The sequence below is a fragment of the Bufo bufo genome, chromosome 5, assembly GCF_905171765.1.
Source record: "Bufo bufo chromosome 5, aBufBuf1.1, whole genome shotgun sequence".
Classification (NCBI taxonomy): Eukaryota; Metazoa; Chordata; class Amphibia; order Anura; family Bufonidae; genus Bufo; species Bufo bufo.
The window spans coordinates 436,296,592-436,320,107 of record NC_053393.1 but is presented as its reverse complement, the minus strand read 5'-3'; the positions used below and the strand labels follow the sequence as shown (position 1 = coordinate 436,320,107).

At 49.3% G+C, this 23,516-nt stretch overlaps 1 protein-coding gene across 1 annotated transcript; it reads left to right on the top strand.

The window, feature by feature from the left end:
• Nucleotides 1–789: 789 nt before the first annotated feature.
• Nucleotides 790–23,459, top strand: LOC121002181 (biogenesis of lysosome-related organelles complex 1 subunit 4-like). Its single transcript, XM_040433520.1, has 5 exons — nt 790–1,081; nt 5,458–5,529; nt 17,972–18,073; nt 20,431–20,571; nt 23,076–23,459. The coding sequence occupies exons 1-5, from the start codon at nt 845–847 to the stop codon at nt 23,163–23,165; spliced, it is 642 nt and encodes a 213-aa protein (XP_040289454.1). The 5' UTR covers nt 790–844; the 3' UTR covers nt 23,166–23,459.
• The last annotated feature ends 57 nt before the right edge of the window (nt 23,460–23,516 follow it).

Here is a 23,516-nt window from a genome sequence, read left to right as displayed (position 1 = left end):
AGAAGGTATGAAGGGGTTAAATGAAGGAGGAGATCTGGACCTATATAAGTAACACTAGGAGTCTGAACGAGCATCCCCGACGAAGAATAACGTATTATTCGAGACGCGTTGGAGTAACTTTCGTCCTCCTAGCCATCCGTAGCTCTTACTGTGACGTCACACAGCGCTCTGTGCAAGCGCGAGTAAGCAGACTTTTCAAACTAAGCTGTGCCACTGGCCGGGGCCAGCTCAGTATAAGTTAAAACAATAGGGTTCAGCCTCCCGAATCCCTTTCCCCTTTTAATTCGAGAGCGAAAGAAAAAGAAGACACAGGACATACAGTGGAATAGACTCAGAAACAGGTAATCACCAATCTAAAGGTGTATAGCTACTGTATACTGTGTGTTCTTGGGCACTGACAGATAGTGAAGGTGTATAGGGAGGGCATGGCGCAGTACCTGAACAGAGATTATAGGGGGAAAAAAGCTAGGACTATGGGAAGGCGGGGAGGGAAAAATGAAAACACAAAAAAAGAAAATCCCAGGGTCCTTAAGGGGTTAATCTAGCACAAGGCATGGACGGTATGCTGGTTTTGTGGTGCAACTTCAGGCAGAAGTCTAAGGTATGTAGCTTAGTAAATCTCCCCCAATGTCTGCTACTTGGACCAAACAATAAGGCGAGTTATAGAAGCAGCAGCATCGGAGCGGGAAGCCTGTTCCAGGTCTCCACAGGACGGTCACGTGCTCTAGCCCCGCGCTGTGGGCTAAACGCTTCCTGTACAAGATTGACCCGACTCGGCGCCCGTTAGAGATGTGTAAACTACCGTGTCACGTGCATCAGGCAGGGAGCTCGGGATTCAAGTCGTATGGAGGTGGCGGCTGGTGCGGGGCAGTGGGAGCCCTTAGAAGAGGCGGGAGGTGGCGTTTCCCGCGGGAGCCCAGGGGACAGCGGTCATGTCTCCCAAAGTCAAAGCGCCTGCAGCGGCGCCTCACTGGGGCTCCTGGCTGACGAGGAACTGGTCGCCACAGAGTCATGTGACGACGGAAGATCCACAGCGGCTCAGCTGTCCACTTACCTCCTCCCTGCGCAGCAGAGCTCTGAGGTGAGGGCGTGGCCTGGAAGGTCATGTGATTGTCGGTCTGCCGCTTGTCAGGTGCATTAGGCCGCGAGCTCTCGGGGTCGGTTAGACGGTTACTGGCCTAACGGCCGTCGTTATTAACCCCATCCTTCTCGCATTTGGGCGCTCTAGTGCTGGCTCCTTACGGATTTGACCCACTTTACGTAAAACTGCTTCCCTAACAGTGAATGCGGTGTCTGCACACTTACCAGAATGGCTGTGGGAAATGTCGGGAGGAATCCACAGGGAAATCGGCGGCAGCAGTCCCTGATGATGTTGGAGCGGATTTCATCTGATCCGGGGCCCCTGTACTCCGGGGTCTCGTCCATGTGACCGCTGCAGGTTGCTTTCCTAATGGGGTGTGCCATGGACATATTGTAGTAGGATGATGGGGGTTACAACTACCAGGTGCTAGAAGCTTCCATGTATAAAATAATAAGAGAGAAGAAGAAATGAATCGCACATCCACTGCTATGATCTCATCCCTGCAGGAGACAGCACTGAATAGCGCATGTGTACTACCTCCATGCTACATGCTAAATGAGACATTTGTGTACATTTTGATCAAAAGGCAATAAGCCCACTCACCACGCCAAGGTCGCCTCTATGAGTGGGTCCTAACCTAAAATTGGCGCGGCGCTGCACGGCGACCACCAGCGCTGTGGCGCCATCCCGGCCAGCAGCGGGACCCAGTGGCCAAACAGCAGCCCTGCTGCTTGACCATGCCATACCTAGCTCTGGGTCCCACCAACCAGCCAGGTTATATGGAAGCTAGAAGCTTCCATATTTACCAGGGGTGGACTGGGGGTCCTATAAAAAAAACAACTAAAAGTGACCCCATGTTGTAGGCGGGTATAAATTGACAGAAGGCGGAGCAACACAAGTAGGCAGGGTCAGCAATGCTATATTGGATCACAAAATACCACCTCAGTAGAACCAAATACCATAGTGCAGCGCAATATACTGTCCCAGCAGAACCAAATACCACAGTGCAGCGCAATATACTGCCCCAGCGGAACCAAATACCACAGTGCAGCACAATATACTGCCCCAGCAGAACCAAATACCACAGTGCAGCACAATATACTGCCCCAGCCGAACCAAATACCACAGTGCAGCGCAATATACTGCCCCAGCAGAACCAAATACCACAGTGCAGCACAATATACTGCCCCAGCCGAACCAAATACCACAGTGCAGCGCAATATACTGCCCCAGCCGAACCAAATACCACAGTGCAGCGCAATATACTGCCCCAGCAGAACCAAATACCACAGTGCAGCGCAATATACTGCCCCAGCGGAACCAAATATCACAGTGCAGCACAATATACTGCCCCAGCAGAACCAAATATCACAGTGCAGCACAAAATACTGCCCCAGCGGAACCAAATACCACAGTGCAGCAAATATACTGCCCCAGCAGAACCAAATATCACAGTGCAGCAAATATACTGCCCCAGCAGAACCAAATATCACAGTGCAGCACAATATACTGCCCCAGCAGAACCAAATACCACAGTGCAGCAAATATACTGCCCCAGCAGAACCAAACACCCCAGTTAAGCACAATACAGTATACCGACATACAGTGGAAGTGATCGCTGCATGTTAATGTAGCTCTTTCCTCCACTGACAAGCAGGCAATTATTGAGAGGGAACAATCCCTTCCCTATAATTGCCTTCCTGGTTGGGCAGCATAAATGCAGGATTAGCGTAGGATTGTTTCGGTCATCGAACTTTCGATTTATCTTTTATCGATACCAGGCTGAGCTACTGCACAGCCCAATATCAGAGAACATGGATCGCGCTGCTCTCAGCGTGCGCCATGTTCCCTCAGCAGCACAGGGAAGAAGGAAGCAGTCTCTCCCTCCCCCCTGTGCTGCTGCCTCCAATGAGAGCGCGGAGGAGGGAAGGGTCTGTGGCCACTGCGCCATCAATGATAACTAACGTTTAATACATTACAAATGCAGGGGGCGGCAGAAACACATTGCCGGCACCCTGCCTCTGACAGGGCGCTGTGATCCGCGGCAATTAACGCCTCGGTGCTGCATGCTGATCGCATGCACCTGTCGGGTGCGGGCAATGTGTTTCTGCCGCCGGCTTTATTTGTATATTAAACGTTAATTATCATTGGTGGCGCAGTGCACCCCCTGTCCCCAGTATTAAAATCTTTGGTGGCAATGGCCACAGAGTCCTCTCACCTCTTCTCATTTGTGGCAGTGGCAGTTCCGATCAGAGCCCCAGCAGTGTAATAGCGGGGCTCCGATCGGTTACCATAGCAGCCAGGATGCTACTGAAGCCCTGGCTGCCATAGTCGGCTCCCTGCTGCTGTGTGTACTATGCCCTGGGCAGCAAGGACAGTGTGAGGTCCTATTCACCCTGATAGAGATCTATCAGGGTGAATAGGACAAGGGTTGAAAAGATCCCAGGTTCTAGCTCCTAAGGGGGAAATGGTTATTAAATAAAAAGTAAAAAAACAACAAATATTAAAGGGGTTCTGCAGTTTGTTTAAACTGATGATCTATCCTCTGGATAGATCATCAGCATCTGATCGGCGGGGGTCCCGGGTGTCGGTGTTTGAGAAGGCAGCGGCGCTCCAGCAGCGCCGCGGCCTTCTCACTGTTTACCGCTGGCCCAGTGACATCACGACTAGTATCAACTGGCCTGGGAGCGGCTAAGCTCCATTCACTTGAATGCAGGCCAGTTGATACTAGTCGTGACGTCACTAGGCCAGCGGTAAACAGTGAGAAGGCTGCGGCGCTGCTGCCTTCTCAAACAGCTGATCAACGGGGGTCCCGGGTGTCGGACCCCCGCCGGTCAGATGCTGATGATCTAACCAGAGGATAGATCATCAGTTAAAACAAACTGCAGAACCCCTTTAAGTATAAATCATCCCCTTTCCCAATTTTACATATAAAATATATAAACAATAAATAAACATATCGCCACGTCCGAAAAGTCCAAACTATTAAAATATAAAAACATATCTCCTATGCGGTGAACACTGTAAAAAAAAATTATAAAATAAAAACTGCGATTCGCCATTTATTTATTTTTAGTCACCTTTGCCCCCCCCCCCCCCCCCCCCAAAAAAAAAATAGGATAGGACTGTTCGATTGTGGGCCGGAAGTTCCATAAAATGCGGAATGCACGCAACTTTTTTGGGGCGTTTTTTTTTTGGCAGACCGCTGTTCATACAGGCCAATCTGCTGCACAGAAACCATTTTCGATGACTTCCGAAAGACAATCCCCTAATAAATGAGAAATTGCGCATTCATCGGGTGATGACCATCTTTTTTACACGGGCCAATTATCAGGAATAAGTGTTTCTAAAAAAAAAAAAAAAAGCTCATCCCTGATAATTGGCCTGATTTTGCGGACCCATTCATTTCTATGGGGCAGCACGATGTAGAAATAGAACATGTCCTATTCTTGAATAAGTTCAATGGGGTGGCTCACTTCTGATTGTAGATGGTATGGTGCTACTAGCTCAAATAGAGGACTCCCTGCCTCAATTAATGAAATGGGTAAATGGAAAACAGTATAAGCGAGCACTCTCACTATGGCGTCAATTCAATATATTTATTAGTTATAAATAAAATCCAATAGTTCATAAAATTCAATCACATATATGTTATAGCATAAAATACATAATTTAAAATAACTTCTAAAATTCCCTACACGTGGTCGGCCGACCCTAAATGTCGGCAGGTATACAGAAACCGCAATATGGGTGTGTGATTGTCACACACTCATATTGCGGTTTCTGTATACCTGCCGACATTTAGGGTCGGCCGACCACGTGTAGGGAATTTTAGAAGTTATTTTAAATTATGTATGGCACTTACTAATGTATTGTTATTATCCATGTTGCCGCCTTTGCCGGCTGGATTCATTTTTCCATCACATTATATACTGCTTGTTTCCATGGTTACGGCCACCCAGCAATCCATCAGCGGTGGTCGTGCATGCACATTATAGGAAAAAAGCGCCAACCTCTCTGGTAGCTGGGACCGTGGGAGCTCACATAGGCTAGTACTTTTTTTCCTATAGTGTGCAAGCGCTGCCAATGCTGCTGGATTGCAGGGTGGCCGTAACCATGGAAACCAGAAGTGCATAATGTGGTGGAAAAATGAATCAAGCCAGCAAAGGAGGCAATATGGACAATCACAATACATTAGTAAGTGCCTTGAATTAACTTTCTCTACATATAAATGCTATTTGCTTAAGTGAGACAACCCCTTTAAGGACACCCCTTTAAGCAAAATAGAATCCACTCTGGAAAGAAAGGGATAACAGAGCAGCAGAAAGCACAGACTGCTCATCTCTAAACTGATTAATCTGCCTGTGTTGTTTCAGATTGAGAACTTGGAAAAGAGCTTGGAAGATTTACTTGTGAGAGTGGATGAGTTTGTTGGGATGTTGGATATGGTAAGTCCTGGGCATCAGTGTAAAACATTTGTATGGTGTTTTACACACTTTATAATGTACGTTTAGCAGTTGGGGCTGGGTGGTTCATTCTGAGACTGATAAGATCTGATCTGAGTCTGATGGAGACGGAGGGGTCTGATGGGAGGAGTTAGGAGATCGATCAGGCTGATGGGGGCTGATCTGAGTATGATGCGGGCTGGGGGGGTCTGATGGGAGGTTGGGGGGCTCTGATCTGACACGGATGGAGCTTTCGGGTCTGATATAATTATATGTTTGACCAAATATAGCAGTCTAATTTTTAAGTTGAGAATTTTTAGTTTTCTGGGAGTACATTTTACGTAATATACTGATCACATTTAACACAAAAAATAACATATACGATATGATGAGAGTCACAATCTATAAAGCGATCAACCATGAAAGTGTCCCTAGTGCTAGATGTTTTAAATGCATATCTGCACATGTTACACCAACCACTCCCTTATTTAAAGAAACCCTTCTGATTAAGGGCTCATTCAGACGATTGTGTCCTGTGCAGGAATCGCGCTCTGTGTGTGAGCGTGATTCCCTGATATGGACACTGCTGGTTTTGCAGGAGCGCACAGCATTATAATGATTTATAATGCTGTTTGTCTCTGCATGACCTTACTTGTACAGAATTATACTCGCAGCATTATTCCAGTATAATTCAGTAGATACAGGTCATGCAGAGACACACAGCATTATAAATCAGTACAATGCTCTGCGCTCCTCAGAAATGAACAGTGTCCATAACTGGCAATCACTCTTACTGGGGACAGTGTCCATAACTGGCAATCACTCTTACTGGGGACAGTGTCCATAACTGGGAATCACTCTTACTGGGGACAGTGTCCATAACTGGGAATCACGTGTGATTTATGCATAGGACACGCTGGCTGAGGCTGAGTTCACATCACCATTTATTTTTCCATTCTTCTGATCCGTCAGAACAGGAAAAAAAACAATCCTGAGGATTAGTATGCATCTTAAAAGCAGAGAAATTCAAATTTTGAAAATTGCTAATTATTCTAAATTTTCAGTAAACTTGGGATTTTATTTTATAAATCAAGGCGAAACATGTCGACTCAAATTTACCACTATCATGAAGTACAATGTGTCTCAGAATGGCTTCGGTAAGTAAAAGTGATCCCAATTTATTACATAAATTGAGACATGTCAAATTTCCAAAAAATTGCCTGGTTCTTAAAGGGATTCTACCTTTCAGAAAATAAAATTACTGAAAATACTTAAATATTACTTTTATAATAAATATATTGCCAAATACCTTTTCATTAGATATAAAGGTTCATTTTGTCTAGGGAGCAATCATTAGGAGAAATAAAATGGCCGCCTTCCTATTAGTACACACAAAATCTGTCCTAATCACACAGCAGGACAAGTTACTTCACAACACTGAGTTAAAGAGCTGCCTCATCCTCCTCTCCTATTTATCAGGGATTATGATCCTGAATACAGAAGATAAGATCTTCAGTTGAATCTCTGTAGGTATGGATTTCATGAGGAGACATGAAGTACAGAGAGGAGGTGGGGGTGTGGATAATGAACAGCAGCACTTGTATGCAGTCTCCATTATCACAGCCTGTCTTCTCTGTACTTCATTTCTCCTCATAAACTCCATTGCCACAGAGATTTGGCTGAAGATTTTATCAGATGTATTCAGGATCATAATCCCTGACAAGTAGAGCAGAGAAGAGGATGAGGCAGCTCTTTACCTCAGTGCTATGAGGTAAATTGTCCTGCTGTGTGATTAGGACAGGTTTTGTGTGTACTAATAGGATAGCGGCCATTTTATTTCCTCTAATGATTGCTCCCTAGACAAAACGAGCCATTATAACTAATGAAAGGTATTTGGGAATATATTTACGATAAAGTAATATTTTAAGTATTTTCATTTCTTAATCCCGCTTGCCGTCACACTAACACCGAAAGGCGTGAGTGTGGCGGCTCTCTCAGGTCACACTAACGCCAATAGGCGTCATCTCGTGAGACCCGAGATTTCGCGTGAACAGTGGCGCGCTGCTCGGACGTTATACTACAGCCTGCCAGCGATGATCATTTGCTGGCAGGCTGTAGATGTTAAAATAATCGCATCAGAAAGGTATATTAGACGCTGTTTTGTTAACAGCGTCTGATATACCTGCTACCTGGTCCTCTGGTGGCCCCTTTTGCTTGCATCGACCACCAGAGGACACAGGCAGTTCTGTAAGTAGCACCAATCACCACACTACACCACCCCCCCCCCCCCTGTCGCTTATTAACCCCTGATCACCCCATATAGACTCCCTGATCACCCCCCTGTCATTGATCACCTGTAAGGCTCCATTCAGACATCCGTATGTGTTTTGCGGATCCGCAAAACACGGACACCGGCAATGTGCTTTCCGCATTTTGCAGATCCGCACAATGCCAGAACTATATAGAAAATGCCTTTTTTTGTCCGCGGACAAGAATAGGGCATGTTCTATAAGCTCTACAAAAAACGCAGTGTTCGCCCGATCAGGCCTGATCTTGTGCGCACACTTGCGTTCAGTCTGCCCCACCGCAGTGACAGAATTTTTTTTTCTTTCTGATCACTTCAAAAACATCGTAAAATCGCTGCGGCACTATAAAAATCACTTTTGAGGGGCATGGCGAGTTCATAGAAGATTTTTTTTTTTTGGCACAAGTTAGCGGAAATTGATTTTTTTATATATTTTTTTTTCTTACAAAGTCTTATATTCCACTAACTTGTGACAAAAAATAAAATCTTACATGAACTCACCATACCCCTCACGGAATCCAAATGCGTAAAAATGCCCTGTGAAATCCTAAAGGTACTCATTGAAATTTTGGCCCCTTTGCGCATCTTGGTCACACATGTGGTATCGCCGTACTCAGGAGAAGTAGGGCAATGTGTTTTGGGGTGTATTTTTACATATACCCATACTGTGTGTGAGAAATATCTCTGTAAATGACAACTTTCTCGCCCATATTCCTTGGGGGACACAGGAAACCATGGGTATAGCTCTGCTCCCTAGGAGGCGTGACACTAAGTGAAAGCTGTAAGCCCCTCCTCCATCAGCTATACCCCTCAGCCTGGAGAAGAGACTGCCAGTTTTTGCTTAGTGTCCAAGGAGGCAAGACACCCCCTGCTTATGCAGGGTTGTTTTCCTATAATTTTTTATTTTTTTGCGTTATTTGTTGTTTTAATTCGATTTTTTTCTACTTACAGGGACAACAGAGGCGCATTAGACCCCTCTGTTTCTCCCGGGGTTGAGTTGCGCCAGTGCCGGTAATTCCGCACTGCCGCCTCCCCCACAGAAGACAAGGTGGACCAGGGCAGCCTCGCTCCCCTGCGTCCCGCCAGCTCAAGGGTCGCCCGCACGCCAAGTCCCTCCCCCGGCTTCCTGCCACTGCGGTGCCAGTAGCTGAAGGGGCGACCCTGCTGGATGGATTGAGGGCGAAGACAGCGTATGGTGAGAGTGGCTGCTCCAGCCTCCCCTTCCTTCCCACTGCTGCTACATCGAGCCCCCCCCCCCCCCCCCCCATGGGCATATCTTACCGGCACCTTACCGGGTATCATTTGGGGGGGACTTTGTCAGGGCAAAAATTCACTTTATTAGCGGCAGGGCACGAACTCATGCCTTCAGGGACGGCTGTAGGCTGGGGCCGTCTGCCACATCAGGCGCGGCGGGGGGGGGGGGGGGGGGGGCGTTTTTCCTTGGCACGAACAGGCGCCATAGCTGGCCGGCACTCATCCAATCTTGGGGGTTAAAATCATTTTGCCGCGCGCGCGCGGCTTTGCGTCTCTTCAGCGCGGCAAGGGGTGGGCGGAGCTTCATAGCGCTCCGCTACTTCCGGTTTCGTCGGGCTCCACATCGCATACTGCGTGGAATCCTCTCTACGTCCGATCCTGAAGCTGTTCATCCCCGTGCCGGCTGCCTCTCCTCCACAGCCTCCTTCAGTCTGCTTCCCTTGCTGCTGCCGCTTGCAGGGTCTGGTAGGACTGTTAACCCCCTCCGTGCCAGTACTGTTGTTGGGTGTAATCTCCGTTCCTTTTGCCCTGGGGTCTCCCATAAGGCAACATTTTTTTTCCACCATGTCAGACCCTTCTGCAGCTGCCAAGCCTTGGTACCATGCCTGTACTGCTTGTAGGGAACCCTTTCCCCGGGGGCAGTCTGATCCGCACTGTCCTGCATGCCGAGCTCCACCGCAGCCTCAGTCGCCCGCTGTGTCGCTCCCTGCTTCCTCTGACCCGCCTGACTGGGCTAGATCCCTGTCCCAGGCCGTGGAAAGCCTCACTCATGTCGTGGGCCGCCTAATAGACAGGCCACCTACCCCGCAGGACGCTACTTTTACTGTCGCGCCCTCCGGGTCCACCGCTTCTGCCGCTGCAGCGGGTTCACTCCCTCTTAGTGACCCCTCCCGAGCTAGGCACTCTCAGAAGCGTCTTAGAGTAGAGCGAGCCTCCTCCTCGGATGCCTCCCTCTCCCCGCCACGCGTGCGCACCCAGACGAGCCTCTCCTCTCCAAAGGATTCGCTCTCTGAAGGTGAATTGGCGGTTTCAGATTTGGAAATGGACTCGGCCCTGCCGTCCAAGCTAGCCTCAGCGATGAGTCAACTCATCTCGGATATTCGTGACACCTTTAAGGTGCAGGATGACCCCCCTAGCTCTGACGCAGCTAGCGTCTCCTTTATCAGACCCAGGCAGGCCTCAAAAGTCTTTCCAATCCACTCTGATTTCTCCTCCGTGGTGTCTAAGGCTTGGGCTCGCCCGGACGCCCGTTTTGTCAATCCCAAGAAGCTGGACATTTGCTATCCATTTCCAGCCGATGTCGTGGCCACCTGGTCGTCCCCACCCAAGGTGGACCCCCCTGTGGCCCGTCTGTCAAAAAACACGGCCATCCCTGTTCCCGACGGGTCCTCTCTTCAGTCAGCGGAGGACCGTCGCATGGAGACCCTTTCCAAGGGCATTTTTGCTGCCTCCGGTTCTGCTCTCAGACCGGTTTTTGCCTCTGCTTGGGCAGGTAAAGCAATCTCTGCTTGGGGTGCGCAGCTGGAACAGGAGTTGGACTCGGACGTCCCCATCCAGGACCTACGTTCCTTGGCCCAGCTTATTATTCGGGCCGGGAATTTTGTTTGTGAGGCCTCCCTTGATGCGGGAGCCCTTATTGCACGCTCCTCCGCCCTGGCGGTTTCCGTCAGGAGGGAGCTCTGGCTGAAAGTTTGGAAAGCGGACGCTGCCTCCAAACGTTCCTTGGCGGGGCTACCGTTTGCGGGTTCCCGCCTTTTCGGGGTCCGCCTAGACGAGCTTATTTCGGAGGCCACGGGTGGTAAAAGCACCCATCTCCCTCAACCCCAAGCCAGGGGCGCCCCCCGCGGACGCCCCGGTGCGTCTCGTTTTCGGTCCTCCCGCAGGACCTCTGGGGCTCCCCCCGCAGCTGCCGCTTCGGCCCCTCCCCAGGATAAACGTAGGAAGCCGTTTTTTCGGGCACAGCCCTCCTGGCGCAGGCCGCAGGCTGCCCGCACACCCGCAGCAAAGCAATCCTCTGCCTGAAGGCGCGCCCCCACCCACCCGGGTGGGGGGCCGGCTCCTCCTTTTCAGGGACATCTGGATGGCTCACATCTCCGACGCCTGGGCTCTCGAAATTGTGTCCTCAGGATACAAAATCGAATTTGCGTCTTTCCCTCCAGATCGGTTCTTTCGCTCCCGCCCCCCGCGGGACCCGAAAAGCGCGGCTGCGTTCTCCGCGGCTGTTCAAGCCTTACTGGACAGAGGGGTGATTACCCCCGTTCCTCTAGAGGAAAGGTTCCAAGGGTTCTATTCGAACCTCTTTGTAGTTCCCAAGAAGGGAGGTTCGGTGCGGCCCATTTTGGACCTCAAAAAGCTCAACCGTTTTCTCTTCCTTCGACGGTTTCGGATGGAGTCCCTCCGTTCCGCGGTGGCTTCCCTGGAGCAGGGAGATTTCATGTCTTCCATCGATATACAGGATGCCTACCTCCATGTTCCGGTAGCCCGGTGTCACCATCGCTTCCTCCGATTCGCCGTGGGGGACCTCCACTTCCAGTTTGTCGCCCTTCCCTTTGGGCTGGCAACAGCCCCCCGGGTGTTCACCAAGGTCCTGGCCCCGGTTTTGGCCTTACTCCGTTCCAGGGGTGTTTTTCTGCTACCGTACTTGGACGATATCCTCATCAAGGCTCCGTCCCTTTCCCAAGCGGTTGCCAGCGTGGATCTCACTCTAGAGACTCTGGCGAGATTCGGTTGGGTCATCAACTTCCCCAAGTCCTCCCTTCCTCCCGCCAGACAACTGGTCTTCCTGGGAATGCTTTTAGACACGGAAGCGGCGGAGGTACGTCTTCCCTCGGAAAAACGTCTGACCCTCCGTCGGGCGATTCAGGGTCTCCTTCTCCACCGTCGACCGTCCTTCCGCTTCTGCATGCGGGTCTTGGGGCAGATGGTTGCCTGCTTCGAGGCAATCCCATTTGCGCAGTTTCACTCCCGCCCTCTCCAACGGGCGATCCTCTCCTCCTGGGACAAATCGCCGGAGTCTCTGGATCATCCCTTCCATCTATCGCCTCCGGTACGGTCATCTCTCCGCTGGTGGTTGCAGTCCCCTCTTCTGGGCAGGTCCTTTCTGCCGATCAACTGGTTGGTGGTTACAACCGATGCCAGTCTCTTGGGCTGGGGAGGCGTGTTTCCTCCCCGATCCGTCCAGGGCATTTGGTCTCCATCGGAGTCCAAACTCTCGATCAATGTCCTGGAGCTGAGAGCGGCCCTTCTGTCTCTGCGACACTGGACTCATCTGCTGAAGGGTCATCCAGTTCGTGTGCAATCGGACAACGCCACGGCCGTGGCGTACATAAACCACCAGGGGGGCACTCGCAGCGTTGCAGCAATGCGGGAGGTCACCAGCATTCTCCGTTGGGCGGAAGCCCACGTCCCGGCCCTATCTGCAATTTTTATTCCAGGGGTGGACAATTGGGCGGCGGACTTCCTCAGTCGCACCACCGTCGACCCCGGCGAGTGGTCTCTTCACCCGGAGGTGTTCGAGGCCATTTGCCTTCGTTGGGGCATACCGGACGTGGACCTCATGGCCTCAAAATTCAATCACAAGGTCCCCGCATATCTGTCCAGGGCCAGGGATCCGGGAGCCTGCGGAGCCGACGCCCTCGTTCTTCCTTGGCGAGGCTTCGCGCGCCCATACATATTCCCTCCCATCCCTCTCCTGCCCAAGGTCCTTCGGAAGATAGCGGCGGAAGGCGTCTCGGTGATTCTGGTCGCTCCGGACTGGCCCCGCCGGTCTTGGTATGCCGACCTCATGCTGCTCCTGGCAGACGCGCCCTGGCCGCTGCCCGCCAGGGAAGATCTTCTCTCTCAGGGACCGATCTTCCACCCGCGTTTAGGGTCCCTACGTTTGACGGCGTGGTTGTTGAGACCACCGTCCTGACGCGTAGGGGTTTTTCTGCGGACGTCGTCCGCACCATGATCCGCGCCCGTAAGCCGTCCTCTTCTAGGATCTATTATAGGACCTGGAGGACCTTTTTGGGGTTCTGTGCCGATCTGGGGATTCCTCCGCTCCGCTTTTCTCTCCCCACCGTTTTGTCCTTCCTGCAGAGCGGACTGGCCCAAGGGCTGGCCCTTAGTTCTTTGAAGGGTCAGGTGTCTGCGCTGTCCATTTTGTTTCAGCGCCCACTGGCCCCCCTTGGTCCTGTCAAGACCTTCCTTCAGGGTGTGGCTCACGCGGTTCCCCCGTACCGTCCTCCGGTACCGCCCTGGGACCTGAACCTGGTTCTCTCAGCGCTCCAGGCTTCCCCTTTCGAGCCTCTGCGGACGGTTTCCTTGCGACTTCTGTCCTGCAAGGTTATTTTCCTTGTAGCCGTCACCTCTCTTCGGAGGGTGTCCGAATTGGCTGCACTCTCCTGTCTGGAACCTTTCCTAGTGTTCCACCAGGACAAGGTGGTTCTTCGTCCGGTCCCTTCCTTCCTTCCTAAGGTGGTCTCCGCCTTTCATCTGAACGAGGACATCGTTCTCCCCTCTTTGTGTCCTTCCCCTTCCCACCCGCGGGAGAGGGAGCTTCATCGCCTGGACGTTGTCAGGGCGCTCAAGGTTTACCTGGAGGTAACCAGCTCTTTCAGGCGTACTGACTCGCTCTTTGTGGTTCCGGAGGGGTCGCGCAGAGGGATGGCGGCATCCAAAGTTGCTATCGCCCGTTTTGTCAAGATGGCTGTTACTGAGTCTTATCTCGCCAAGGGCAAGGTTCCGCCCCTTGGTGTTACCGCTCACTCCACTAGAGCGGTCGGGGCTTCCTGGGCTCAGAGGAATCGGGCTTCTACGGAGCAGATTTGCAAGGCGGCCACTTGGTCCTCCTTGCACACCTTCACCAAGTTCTACAGGGTGCATACTCATGCGTCGGCTGACGCTGCTTTAGGCCGTCTGGTGTTGCAGGCGGCAGTTGATTGATGCCTCTGGTGTTGGTCTAGTTTGTTCTGGTCCCTCCCTTCTGGGACTGCTCTGGAACGTCCCATGGTTTCCTGTGTCCCCCAAGGAATATGGGCGAGAAAAGGAGACTTTTGTATTACTTACCAGTAAAGTCTCTTTCTCGCTCTTCCTTGGGGGACACAGCACCCGCCCTTCATTTGGGTTACAGTTGTGGTTCCGGCTTGGTTGCCCCCGTTGGGGCTCGACAGTTCTTTTTTCCGGTTGGTGGTTATCTTTCACTACTTGGACACGCAACTGGCAGTCTCTTCTCCAGGCTGAGGGGTATAGCTGATGGAGGAGGGGCTTACAGCTTTCACTTAGTGTCACGCCTCCTAGGGAGCAGAGCTATACCCATGGTTTCCTGTGTCCCCCAAGGAAGAGCGAGAAAGAGACTTTACTGGTAAGTAATACAAAAGTCTCCTTTTTTAAAACCTTTTTATACAAAGTTGTCAATTTACAGAGATATTTCTCTCACCCAGCATGGGTATATGTAAAAATACACCCCAAAACACATTGCCCTACTTCTCCTGAGTACGGCGATACCACATGTGTGACACTTTTTTGCAGCCTAGGTGCGTAAAGGGGCAGAAAGTCCATCGAGTACCTTTAGCATTTACAGGGTTGCTCACAATTTAGCCCCGCCCAAAATGCCAGAACAGTAAACACACCCCACAAATGACCCCATTTCGGAAAGTAGACACCCCAAGGTATTCACTGAGGGGCATAGTGAGTCCGTGGGAGATAAAAAAAATATTTTGCCAGAAGTTAGCAGAAATGGAAACTGTATTTATTTATTTTTTTCCTCAGAAAGTGTCAATTATATTAAATAAATTATATCGTACATGAACTCACCATGCCCCTCCGCGAATACTTTGGGGTGTCTTTCTAAAATGGGGTCATTTGGGGGGTATTTATACTATCCTGGCATTCTAGCACCTCAAGAAACATGACAGGTGCTCAGAAAGTCAGAGCTGCTTCAAAATGCGGAAATTCACATTTTTGTACCATAGTTTGTAAACGCTATAACTTTTGCGCAAACCAATAAATATACACTTATTGGATTTTTTTTTTATCAAAGACATGTAGCACAATAAATTCTGACACAAACTTGTATAGAAATGTAATTATATTTGAACAATTTTACCAGAAAAAGTTAAAAATACAAATTATTTGAGAAAATTGCGGTCTATTTTGATTAATATCAGAAAAATGTCAAAATCTCAGAAGCAATCAAATACCACCAAAAGAAAGCTGTATTTGTGAGAAGAAAAGGAGGTAAAATTCATTTGGGTGCCAAGTTGCATGACCGAGCAATAAACCGTCAAAGTTGTTCAGTGCCAATTTGTAAAAACCTGTGGTCCTTAAGTGGTTAAGGACTTAGGACGTACCGGTACACCATGTTTGCCGAGTCCTTAAGGACCCATGACGTACCGGTACGTCCTAACTTTATAACTACATTGTGGCACGGCGGGGGTTAATCGGAACAGGATGTCCGCTGAAATCATTCATTATTACCGTATTTTTCGCTTTATAAGACGCCCCCCCCCCCAAAAGTGGGTGGGAAATGGCCGTGCGTCTTATAAAGCGGATACTTTGCTGGCCGCCATGCTGCACAGCGCGGCCAGCGAAGTATCAGTGTGGAGGGAGGAAGCGGGGACACTCATGGCGGATCCCGGTGCAGTGACTCTACTCTAATACACTGGGCCCCGCAACTGTTAAATAAATTCAATCTGATCTATATCTAAATGTATACGCACTGTTCGGTACTTACTGTAGTACCGTAAGTATAGCATTAAGACTGCACAGACCGGCATCTCCCTCTGTCATGCGCCGCCTGCCCCAGCTCCCTCTGTCATGCGCCGCCTGCCCCAGCTCCCTCTGTCATGCGCCGCCTGCCCCAGCTCCCTCTGTCATGCGCCGCCTGCCCCAGCTCCCTCTGTCATGCGCCGCCTGCCCCAGCTCCCTCTGTCATGCGCCGCCTGCCCCAGCTCCCTCTGTCATGCGCCGCCTGCCCCAGCTCCCTCTGTCATGCGCCGCCTGCCCCAGCTCCCTCTGTCATGCGCCGCCTGCCCCAGCTCCCTCTGTCATGCGCCGCCTGCCCCAGCTCCCTCTGTCATGCGCCGCCTGCCCCAGCTCCCTCTGTCATGCGCCGCCTGCCCCAGCTCCCTCTGTCATGCGCCGCCTGCCCCAGCTCCCTCTGTCATGCGCCGCCTGCCCCAGCTCCCTCTGTCATGCGCCGCCTGCCCCAGCTCCCTCTGTCATGCGCCGCCGGCCCCAGCTCCCTCTGTCATGCACCGCCGGCCCCAGCTCCCTCTGTCATGCGCCGCCTGCCCCAGCTCCCTCTGTCATGCGCCGCCGGCCCCAGCTCCCTCTGTCATGCGCCGCCTGCCCCAGCTCCCTCTGTCATGCGCCGCCTGCCCCAGCTCCCTCTGTCATGCGCCGCCTGCCCCAGCTCCCTCTGTCATGCGCCGCCTGCCCCAGCTCCCTCTGTCATGCGCCGCCTGCCCCAGCTCCCTCTGTCATGCGCCGCCGGCCCCAGCTCCCTCTGTCATGCGCCGCCGGCCCCAGCTCCCTCTGTCATGCGCCGCCGGCCCCAGCTCCCTCTGTCATGCGCCGCCTGCCCCAGCTCCCTCATGACAGAGGGAGCTGGGGCAGGCGGCGCATGACCGAGGGAGCTGGGGCAGATTTAGATATAGATCGGATTGAATGTATTTAACAGTTGCGGGGCCATGGGGGATCTGTAGATGACACTTATGAGGATCTGTGGATGACATAAGTGTCATCCACAGATCCCCCACCAGTGTTATCCACAGATCCCCCACCAGTGTCATCCACAGATCCCCCACCAGTATCATTCCCAAAATGATCCAAACATGAAGTAGACGTATGGGGAATGTAAAGTAATAACTATTTTTGGAGGTATTACTATCTGTTATAGAAGTAGAGAAATTGAGACTTGGACATTTGCAATTTTTTACAAATGTTTGGTAAATTTGGTATTTTTTAATAAATAAAAATGATTTTTTTTTACTTCATTTTACCAGTGTCATGAAGTACAATATGTGACGAAAAAACAATCTCAGAATGGCCTGGATAGGTCAAAGCATTTTAAAGTTATCAGCACTTAAAGAGACACTGGTCAGATTTGCAAAAAATGGCCAAGTCCTTAAGGTGAAATAGGGCTGAGTCCTTAAGGGGTTAAGGTGAAAAATGGCAGGGTCCTGAAAGGGTTAGCTGAAGCATAGGTGGTCTCCATTTATACTTGCACCTTTACTGCTAGGTTCATTGCTAAAATGGTGATGGCAATCATCTCACCTGGCCTTGTCAATCAATAATGAAGGGGAGGAGTAAATGTGGACTTGGACCTGCCCCAGTGCACTTAAAGGGAATCTGTCACCGGGATTTTGTGTATAAAGCTGAGGACATGGGTTGCTAGATGGCTACTAGCACATCCGCAGTACCCATTCCCCATAGCTCTGTGTGCTTTTATTGTGCAAAAAAACTATTTGATACATATGCAAATTAACCTGAGATGAGTCCTGTCCTTGACTCATCTCACATACAGGACTCATCTCAGGTTAATTTGCATATGTATCAAATCGGGGACTGGATATTGCGGATGTGCTAGCGGCTATCTAGCAGCCCATGTCCTCAACTCTATGCACAAAATCCCGGTGACAGGTTCCCTTTAACTACTAATTTGCATATGGATTAAAAGTACATTTTCTCCAGAAAGAAGCAGCAGATTGATACGTGAAAAGTATCGCTACATTCAGATGAGTTTGTCCCTCAAGGGATTGTGCCTGGTTTAATACTGAATAATCATGTCATCCTGATATACTGCATACTGACCACCTACTACATGTTACCAGAAGATCCTTCACATTTTAGTGCCACTTGAGTCTGCTATTTATCACTGATTCCAATGATTTTATTCCCCAGATTAGAAATGACACTTCTCAAGTGGTTAATGAAAAAGTGCCTCAGATTTACACTAAAGCTGCAGAAATGAGAAAATTGTACCAGAAAATAGACTTGCTTGAGGTATGGATTCAGACGCTACTCTGCATGATAAATGATGCTTGTGTTGCCACTAATGCTGCCCGCACATGTAAAGCTTTTCATGTCGTATGACGATCCACATGGTTTATATAATTAACTCTGATCAAACCAGACCCTGAAAGTCGAGGAGTCAAACTGCTCCTTATGATGGAAAACCTGGCATTGTTGGGACAGGCAAGGGAAATACTGAAACGCGTACTGGTAATTGCTGCAGCATCTGCAGTGACTGTAAGATGGTAGAAGAGCCACCATCTGGAGCAAACACTTTCCAACTATTAGTTTAGTCTCCTAATTATCAGTTCTTCTGACCAGATCGCTGCCCAGTCAAAGCTTTGTACAAACTACCCTTAAATACAGTAAGCCAAATGCTTGAAGTGGAAATATCTCATGTAGGATCAGAGGGTTGTGGTGTCTGTCACATATCTGAGCATCATAAGAACATGGCAATATAATGTTTTACAACCTTCAAGGGGGATCAGACAAAAAAGCCTGTCGTGCCTCCATATGAAATTGGAGACCCCAAATATATCGCCTCATCCCAAGAGCCGTACCTCATTCATTTGTCCATCTTTGTCACCATATGAGGCTCCTATTTTGCACAATGAGATGTAGTTATTTATGGGATTTCTCGGTTCACATTTATTATTTCATTCGGGGGAAGGGAATAGGAAGAATAACAGTTGTTATTTTTTCAAATTTTTATGTTGTTCAAAGGGCAGTTTAAAGGGGTCCTCTGGTAATTAGATATTAAAGGGGTTGTCCGGGTTCAGAGATGCCAAGCACAGCCACTGCACAATGTACGGCAGTGTGCTTGGTAAGCACGGAGAAGGTCCCAGTGCTTTCTCAAACAGCTGATCGGCGGGGGTCCCGGGTATTGGACCCCACCGATCACATACTGATGGCCTACGCTGAGGAAAACCTCTTTAAAGACCTGCCCTGCGCTGTAAATTTATACGCTGGTGAGGAAGGGGTTAATTATTATTTTTGAGTCCATCTAGGGGACATCGCTTTTATGATGCATTGGTATATCTTGTATGACAATGCATTATATCCCGTCACTATAACAGTGACATTCCGCTTATGGCACAGCCTTGTAGGCATATAGTCGTGGCAATTCTTGGGGCCTTCGTTAGGCGTCCGGCTGCCATGGCAGTGCATCGGCTCAATGTGAAGGGGAGGCAGATAGGACAGAAGGAGCCCCCATCCTCTAACTACCTAGATGCAGTTGCTATTGACTGCTGCATCTAGGGGGATTAAGCCCAGCTGTCGGTAAATGCCAGACTCCCACACTGATCTGAAGCAGTGTATCAGTGCAGCCTGTGTTAGGTCTGTTCAGTCCCTGCCACCCGCGCCAGGATTACTTAGGATGTGATGATGCATGACTCCTCACCAAAAATTAGATTTTTGCAGTTTTCTTAAAAAGGAAATCATATGGATAAAAAGGGCACATTAATTAATTTAATAAATTGACCAGCCCTAGTGTGTGGCATTACTGGAATATATCTACTAAGTGGACAACCCCTTAAAGATTAACCCCTTTGCGACTGCCCCAAGTAAGTGATCCGTCTTAAAAATGCATTGCAAGAACGGATCAGTCTGTCCGTTTGTCATATGGACAAATGGATCAGTTTCAATTTTTTTTCGGTCTGCGCATGCACAGACCGGAAGGACGGATCCGGCACTAATACATTCCTATGGGAAAAAATGACGGATCCAGCATTTAGGCATGCTTCAGTTTTTTTGGCCGGAGATAAAACCATAGCATGCTGCTGTTTTATCTTTTGCCTGATCAGTCAAAAAAACTGAACTGAAGACATCCTGATGCATCCTGAACGGATTGCTCTCCATTCAGAATGCATTAGGATAATCCTGATCAGTTCTTTTCCGGTATAGAGCCCCTAGGACGGAACTCTATGCCGGAAAAGAAAAACGCAAGTGTGAAAGTACCCATAGGCACCTGGTAAAGTTGGGTAGCACATTCTGTAATGTTGGAGATCTTCCCATTAATTGCCTCAGTTATTCTTCTAGATTTCAATGTCCTTTCTGCTGCATCTGTCTTCCTGTCACAGCTCAGGGGGCATGTCCTTCCCAAAGCAGCAGGTGGCGCTATACAGATTTTATTGAACTCAGTGGCTATACTAAATTGTTTCATTACATGCAATTATAAAAGTATTCAGATCCAGGTGTTGGTTTGAAAAAACAAAAAAAATTTTTTGTAGGACAACACCTTGAATTTTACGTTACCTATTGGATTAATAAATCTGCTTCATTGTTTTTCATGACATTAAAGCTGGACATTTCTTAGTGAATATTGTGCTGTTGTATTTGGTTCCAAACAGGCCTTTGTGAAGAGAGTTGGAAGTAATGTTGCACAGATGGAGGAACAGGTTACACAGGCTGAAACCAACCTTGGGACATTCCCTAATCCACTTAAGAAAATCTTCCAGAATTTCAGTTCTTCCCCTCTCTTTTCTCCTTCTGTGAGTATCTGTCAACTTGGATCTTAGGCTTACGGTGCACATAAGGCTAGTTTTACACTAACGCTTGAGATCCAGCCGGCTGTTCCAGGAGGGAACAGCCAGCTGGACCTCTCTGCATTCCGGCATCTAGCCCCAATATCTATGCAACCCGGCAAATATGCCAAGAATCGGCCAGAAGAAAAACGTTGTACGCAGCCCAACTAATGTGTGTGGGGTTTCAGGACTCTTCACTGTTGGCTGATGTCAGGGAAAATAAGGGTTGGGCATGTTTAATTTCAACATGCCCAATCCTTTTATTCTCAGGGGAGATCAGCATTTCCATCTTCCCATTCAGAACACATGCAGTATTTTTCGCCATATAAGACGCACCGACCCATAAGACGCACCTACGTTTTTGAGGAGGAAAATAATAAAAAAATAAAAAATTTTAACCAAAAGGTGTGCTTTTGGTGTGTTTTGAACTAATGGTGCTCTGTACATGACATTATTATGGGGGATCTGTGGATGGCGCTGTTATGGAGGGGGATCTGTGGATGGCACTGTTATGGGGGGGATCTGTGGATGGCACTGTTATGGGGGGGGATCTGTGGATGGTGCTGTTATGGGGGGGATCTGTGGATGGCGCTGTTATGGGGGGGATCTGTGGATGGCGCTGTTATGGGGGGGATCTGTGGATGGCGCTGTTATGGGGGGGGATCTGTGGATGGCGCTGTTATGGGGGGGATCTGTGGATGGCACTGTTATGGGGGGATCTGTGGATGGTGCTGTTATGGGGGGGATCTGTGGATGGTGCTGTTATGGGGGGGATCTGTGGATGGCGCTGTTATGGGGGGGATCTGTGGATGGTGCTGTTATGGGGGGGATCTGTGGATGGCGCTGTTATGGGGGGATCTGTGGATGGCGCTGTTATGGGGGGATCTGTGGATGGCGCTGTTATGGGGGGATTCTGTGGATGACAATGGGGGATCTGTGGATGCCACTTTTATGGGGAGGGGCATCTGTGGATGGCACTGTTATGGGGAGGGGCATCTGTGGATGGCACTGTTATGGGGAGGGGCATCTGTGGATGGCACTGTTATGGGGAGGGGCATCTGTGGATGGCACTGTTATGGGGAGGGGCATCTGTGGATGGCACTGTTATGGGGAGGGGCATCTGTGGATGGCACTGCTATATATGTATCATCCACCGATTTTTCCCCCCCCCATAACATTGTCCCACCGCCGCTCACAGTATTATTTCTAGTAATCACTACTCTGGTAACTGTAATCCTTAACCTCTTAATAAATGTAACTAAAGTTGCGCTCTCCCCTGTATCAGCACTTACTAACAAGCATCCGGAGCAGGCAGAGTGGCTGGCAGCGTTACGTCACTCACTGACGTCGCGTGCCTGCTCCTCCCACTTTATGAATTAAGCAGGCGGAGCAGGCACGCGACGTCAGTGAGTGACGTAACGCTGCCAGCCACTCTGCCTGCTCCGGATGCTTGTTAGTAAGTGCTGATACAGGGGAGAGCACAACTTTAGTTACATTTATTAAGAGGTTAAGGATTACTGTTACCAGAGAAGTGATTACTAGAAATACTGCTGTGAGCGGCGGGCCCAGTGTAAGAGTACAGTGACTGCACCGGGCTCCACCGAAAGTTCCCGAACTCCAGTTCCTCCCCACTGATACATCGCAGACTGCGATGTAAATTGGCAGCATTCGCCCCGTAAGACGCAGGGGCATTTCCCCCCACTTTTGGGGAGGAAAAGGTGCGTCTTATGGGATGAAAAATACGGAAGATGACTTGAAGAGGGACATTTCTGTCATGGAGATACTGGGCCAAACTGGCCTAGTTACCCAAGCTAACCAATCAAAGCTCATTTCAACTGGTCTGCAATTGGTAGCTGTGGCCAGTGAGCGCCATTGTGCGGATGGAAATCATCAAATACTGCACCTACAGGAGAGGTCGACGTGCAAACTTTAGCAGCTCCTTTGAGTCTGTTTTAATCTCTACATGCATCCCCCATGTAATAACAATTCTGGAACATCTATTCTTATGGCTCTATGTTGTGCCATTCCTATTATTTCTACTAGAAGTTCTGAATGAATTGCTAGCAGTCTGCAGTAAGGGTACAGAGGGGTGGTAACCAGTGGGCGGGGGGGGGGTACCTGCACAGTCGGACACCAGCAGCACTGATTGGATACAGTAAGACTATGCTGGGACACACCTCCAGCTGGTAACACCCATCTGTACCCTTACTGCAGACTGCTAGCAATTCATACATAACTTCTAGTAGAAATAAAGGAATGGTACAACATAGAGACATAAGAATAGATGTTCCAGAATTGTTATTACATGGGGAATGCATAAAGCTATTAAAACAGGCATGTCAGGAGAGGTGAACGGTTCTCTTTAAATACTTTTTTAGACCTTTGTTTGGTAGGTCTCCTTGAAATATATTATTTGTATATTTGGTCCAGATTGTATTTCTATGTGTTTTTGTTTTGTATCATGAATATAGAAAGCAGCATCTTCTCAGAGAACTCAGCCAGCAAGATACGAGCCTCCCACAGTGTTCAGAACCGAAGACTACTTCCCAGGCAGCAGCTGAGCAGCAGAAGACTGGAACTGTTCCGGCTTATATTCGGGGCATTGCCACAGGCAATACAGCACTGCACTTTTTACATCAGACTGATCACTGTTACACACTAGTCTTCCTGATAGACTTTCTTGAAAAAAGTTTTAATTTTGTATATGAAAAAAACCCTCCGACCAGCAAGGAAAGGGTGCTCCTACTGCAAGATCCACCCAATCTTAGAAATAACTTAATATAATATACTTAACTTTAATTTTGTATATACTGTAATATCAGAGTCTTCCATTAAAATCAGTATTGGTTATAGTTTATAATAATTCCAATTCCTTTTATCTTGTTCTCCTTTTTAATATACAAACTTTATGC

Bases quoted from the DNA above. Each gene is read 5' to 3' on its own strand.
- LOC121002181 (XM_040433520.1), top strand. From the start codon at position 845: ATGGAGGTGGCGGCTGGTGCGGGGCAGTGGGAGCCCTTAGAAGAGGCG. The intron at 1,082-5,457 runs GTGAGGGCGTGG...GTGTTGTTTCAG, and splicing joins CTGCGCAGCAGAGCTCTGAG to ATTGAGAACTTGGAAAAGAG. The intron at 18,074-20,430 runs GTATGGATTCAG...GGTTCCAAACAG, and splicing joins AGAAAATAGACTTGCTTGAG to GCCTTTGTGAAGAGAGTTGG.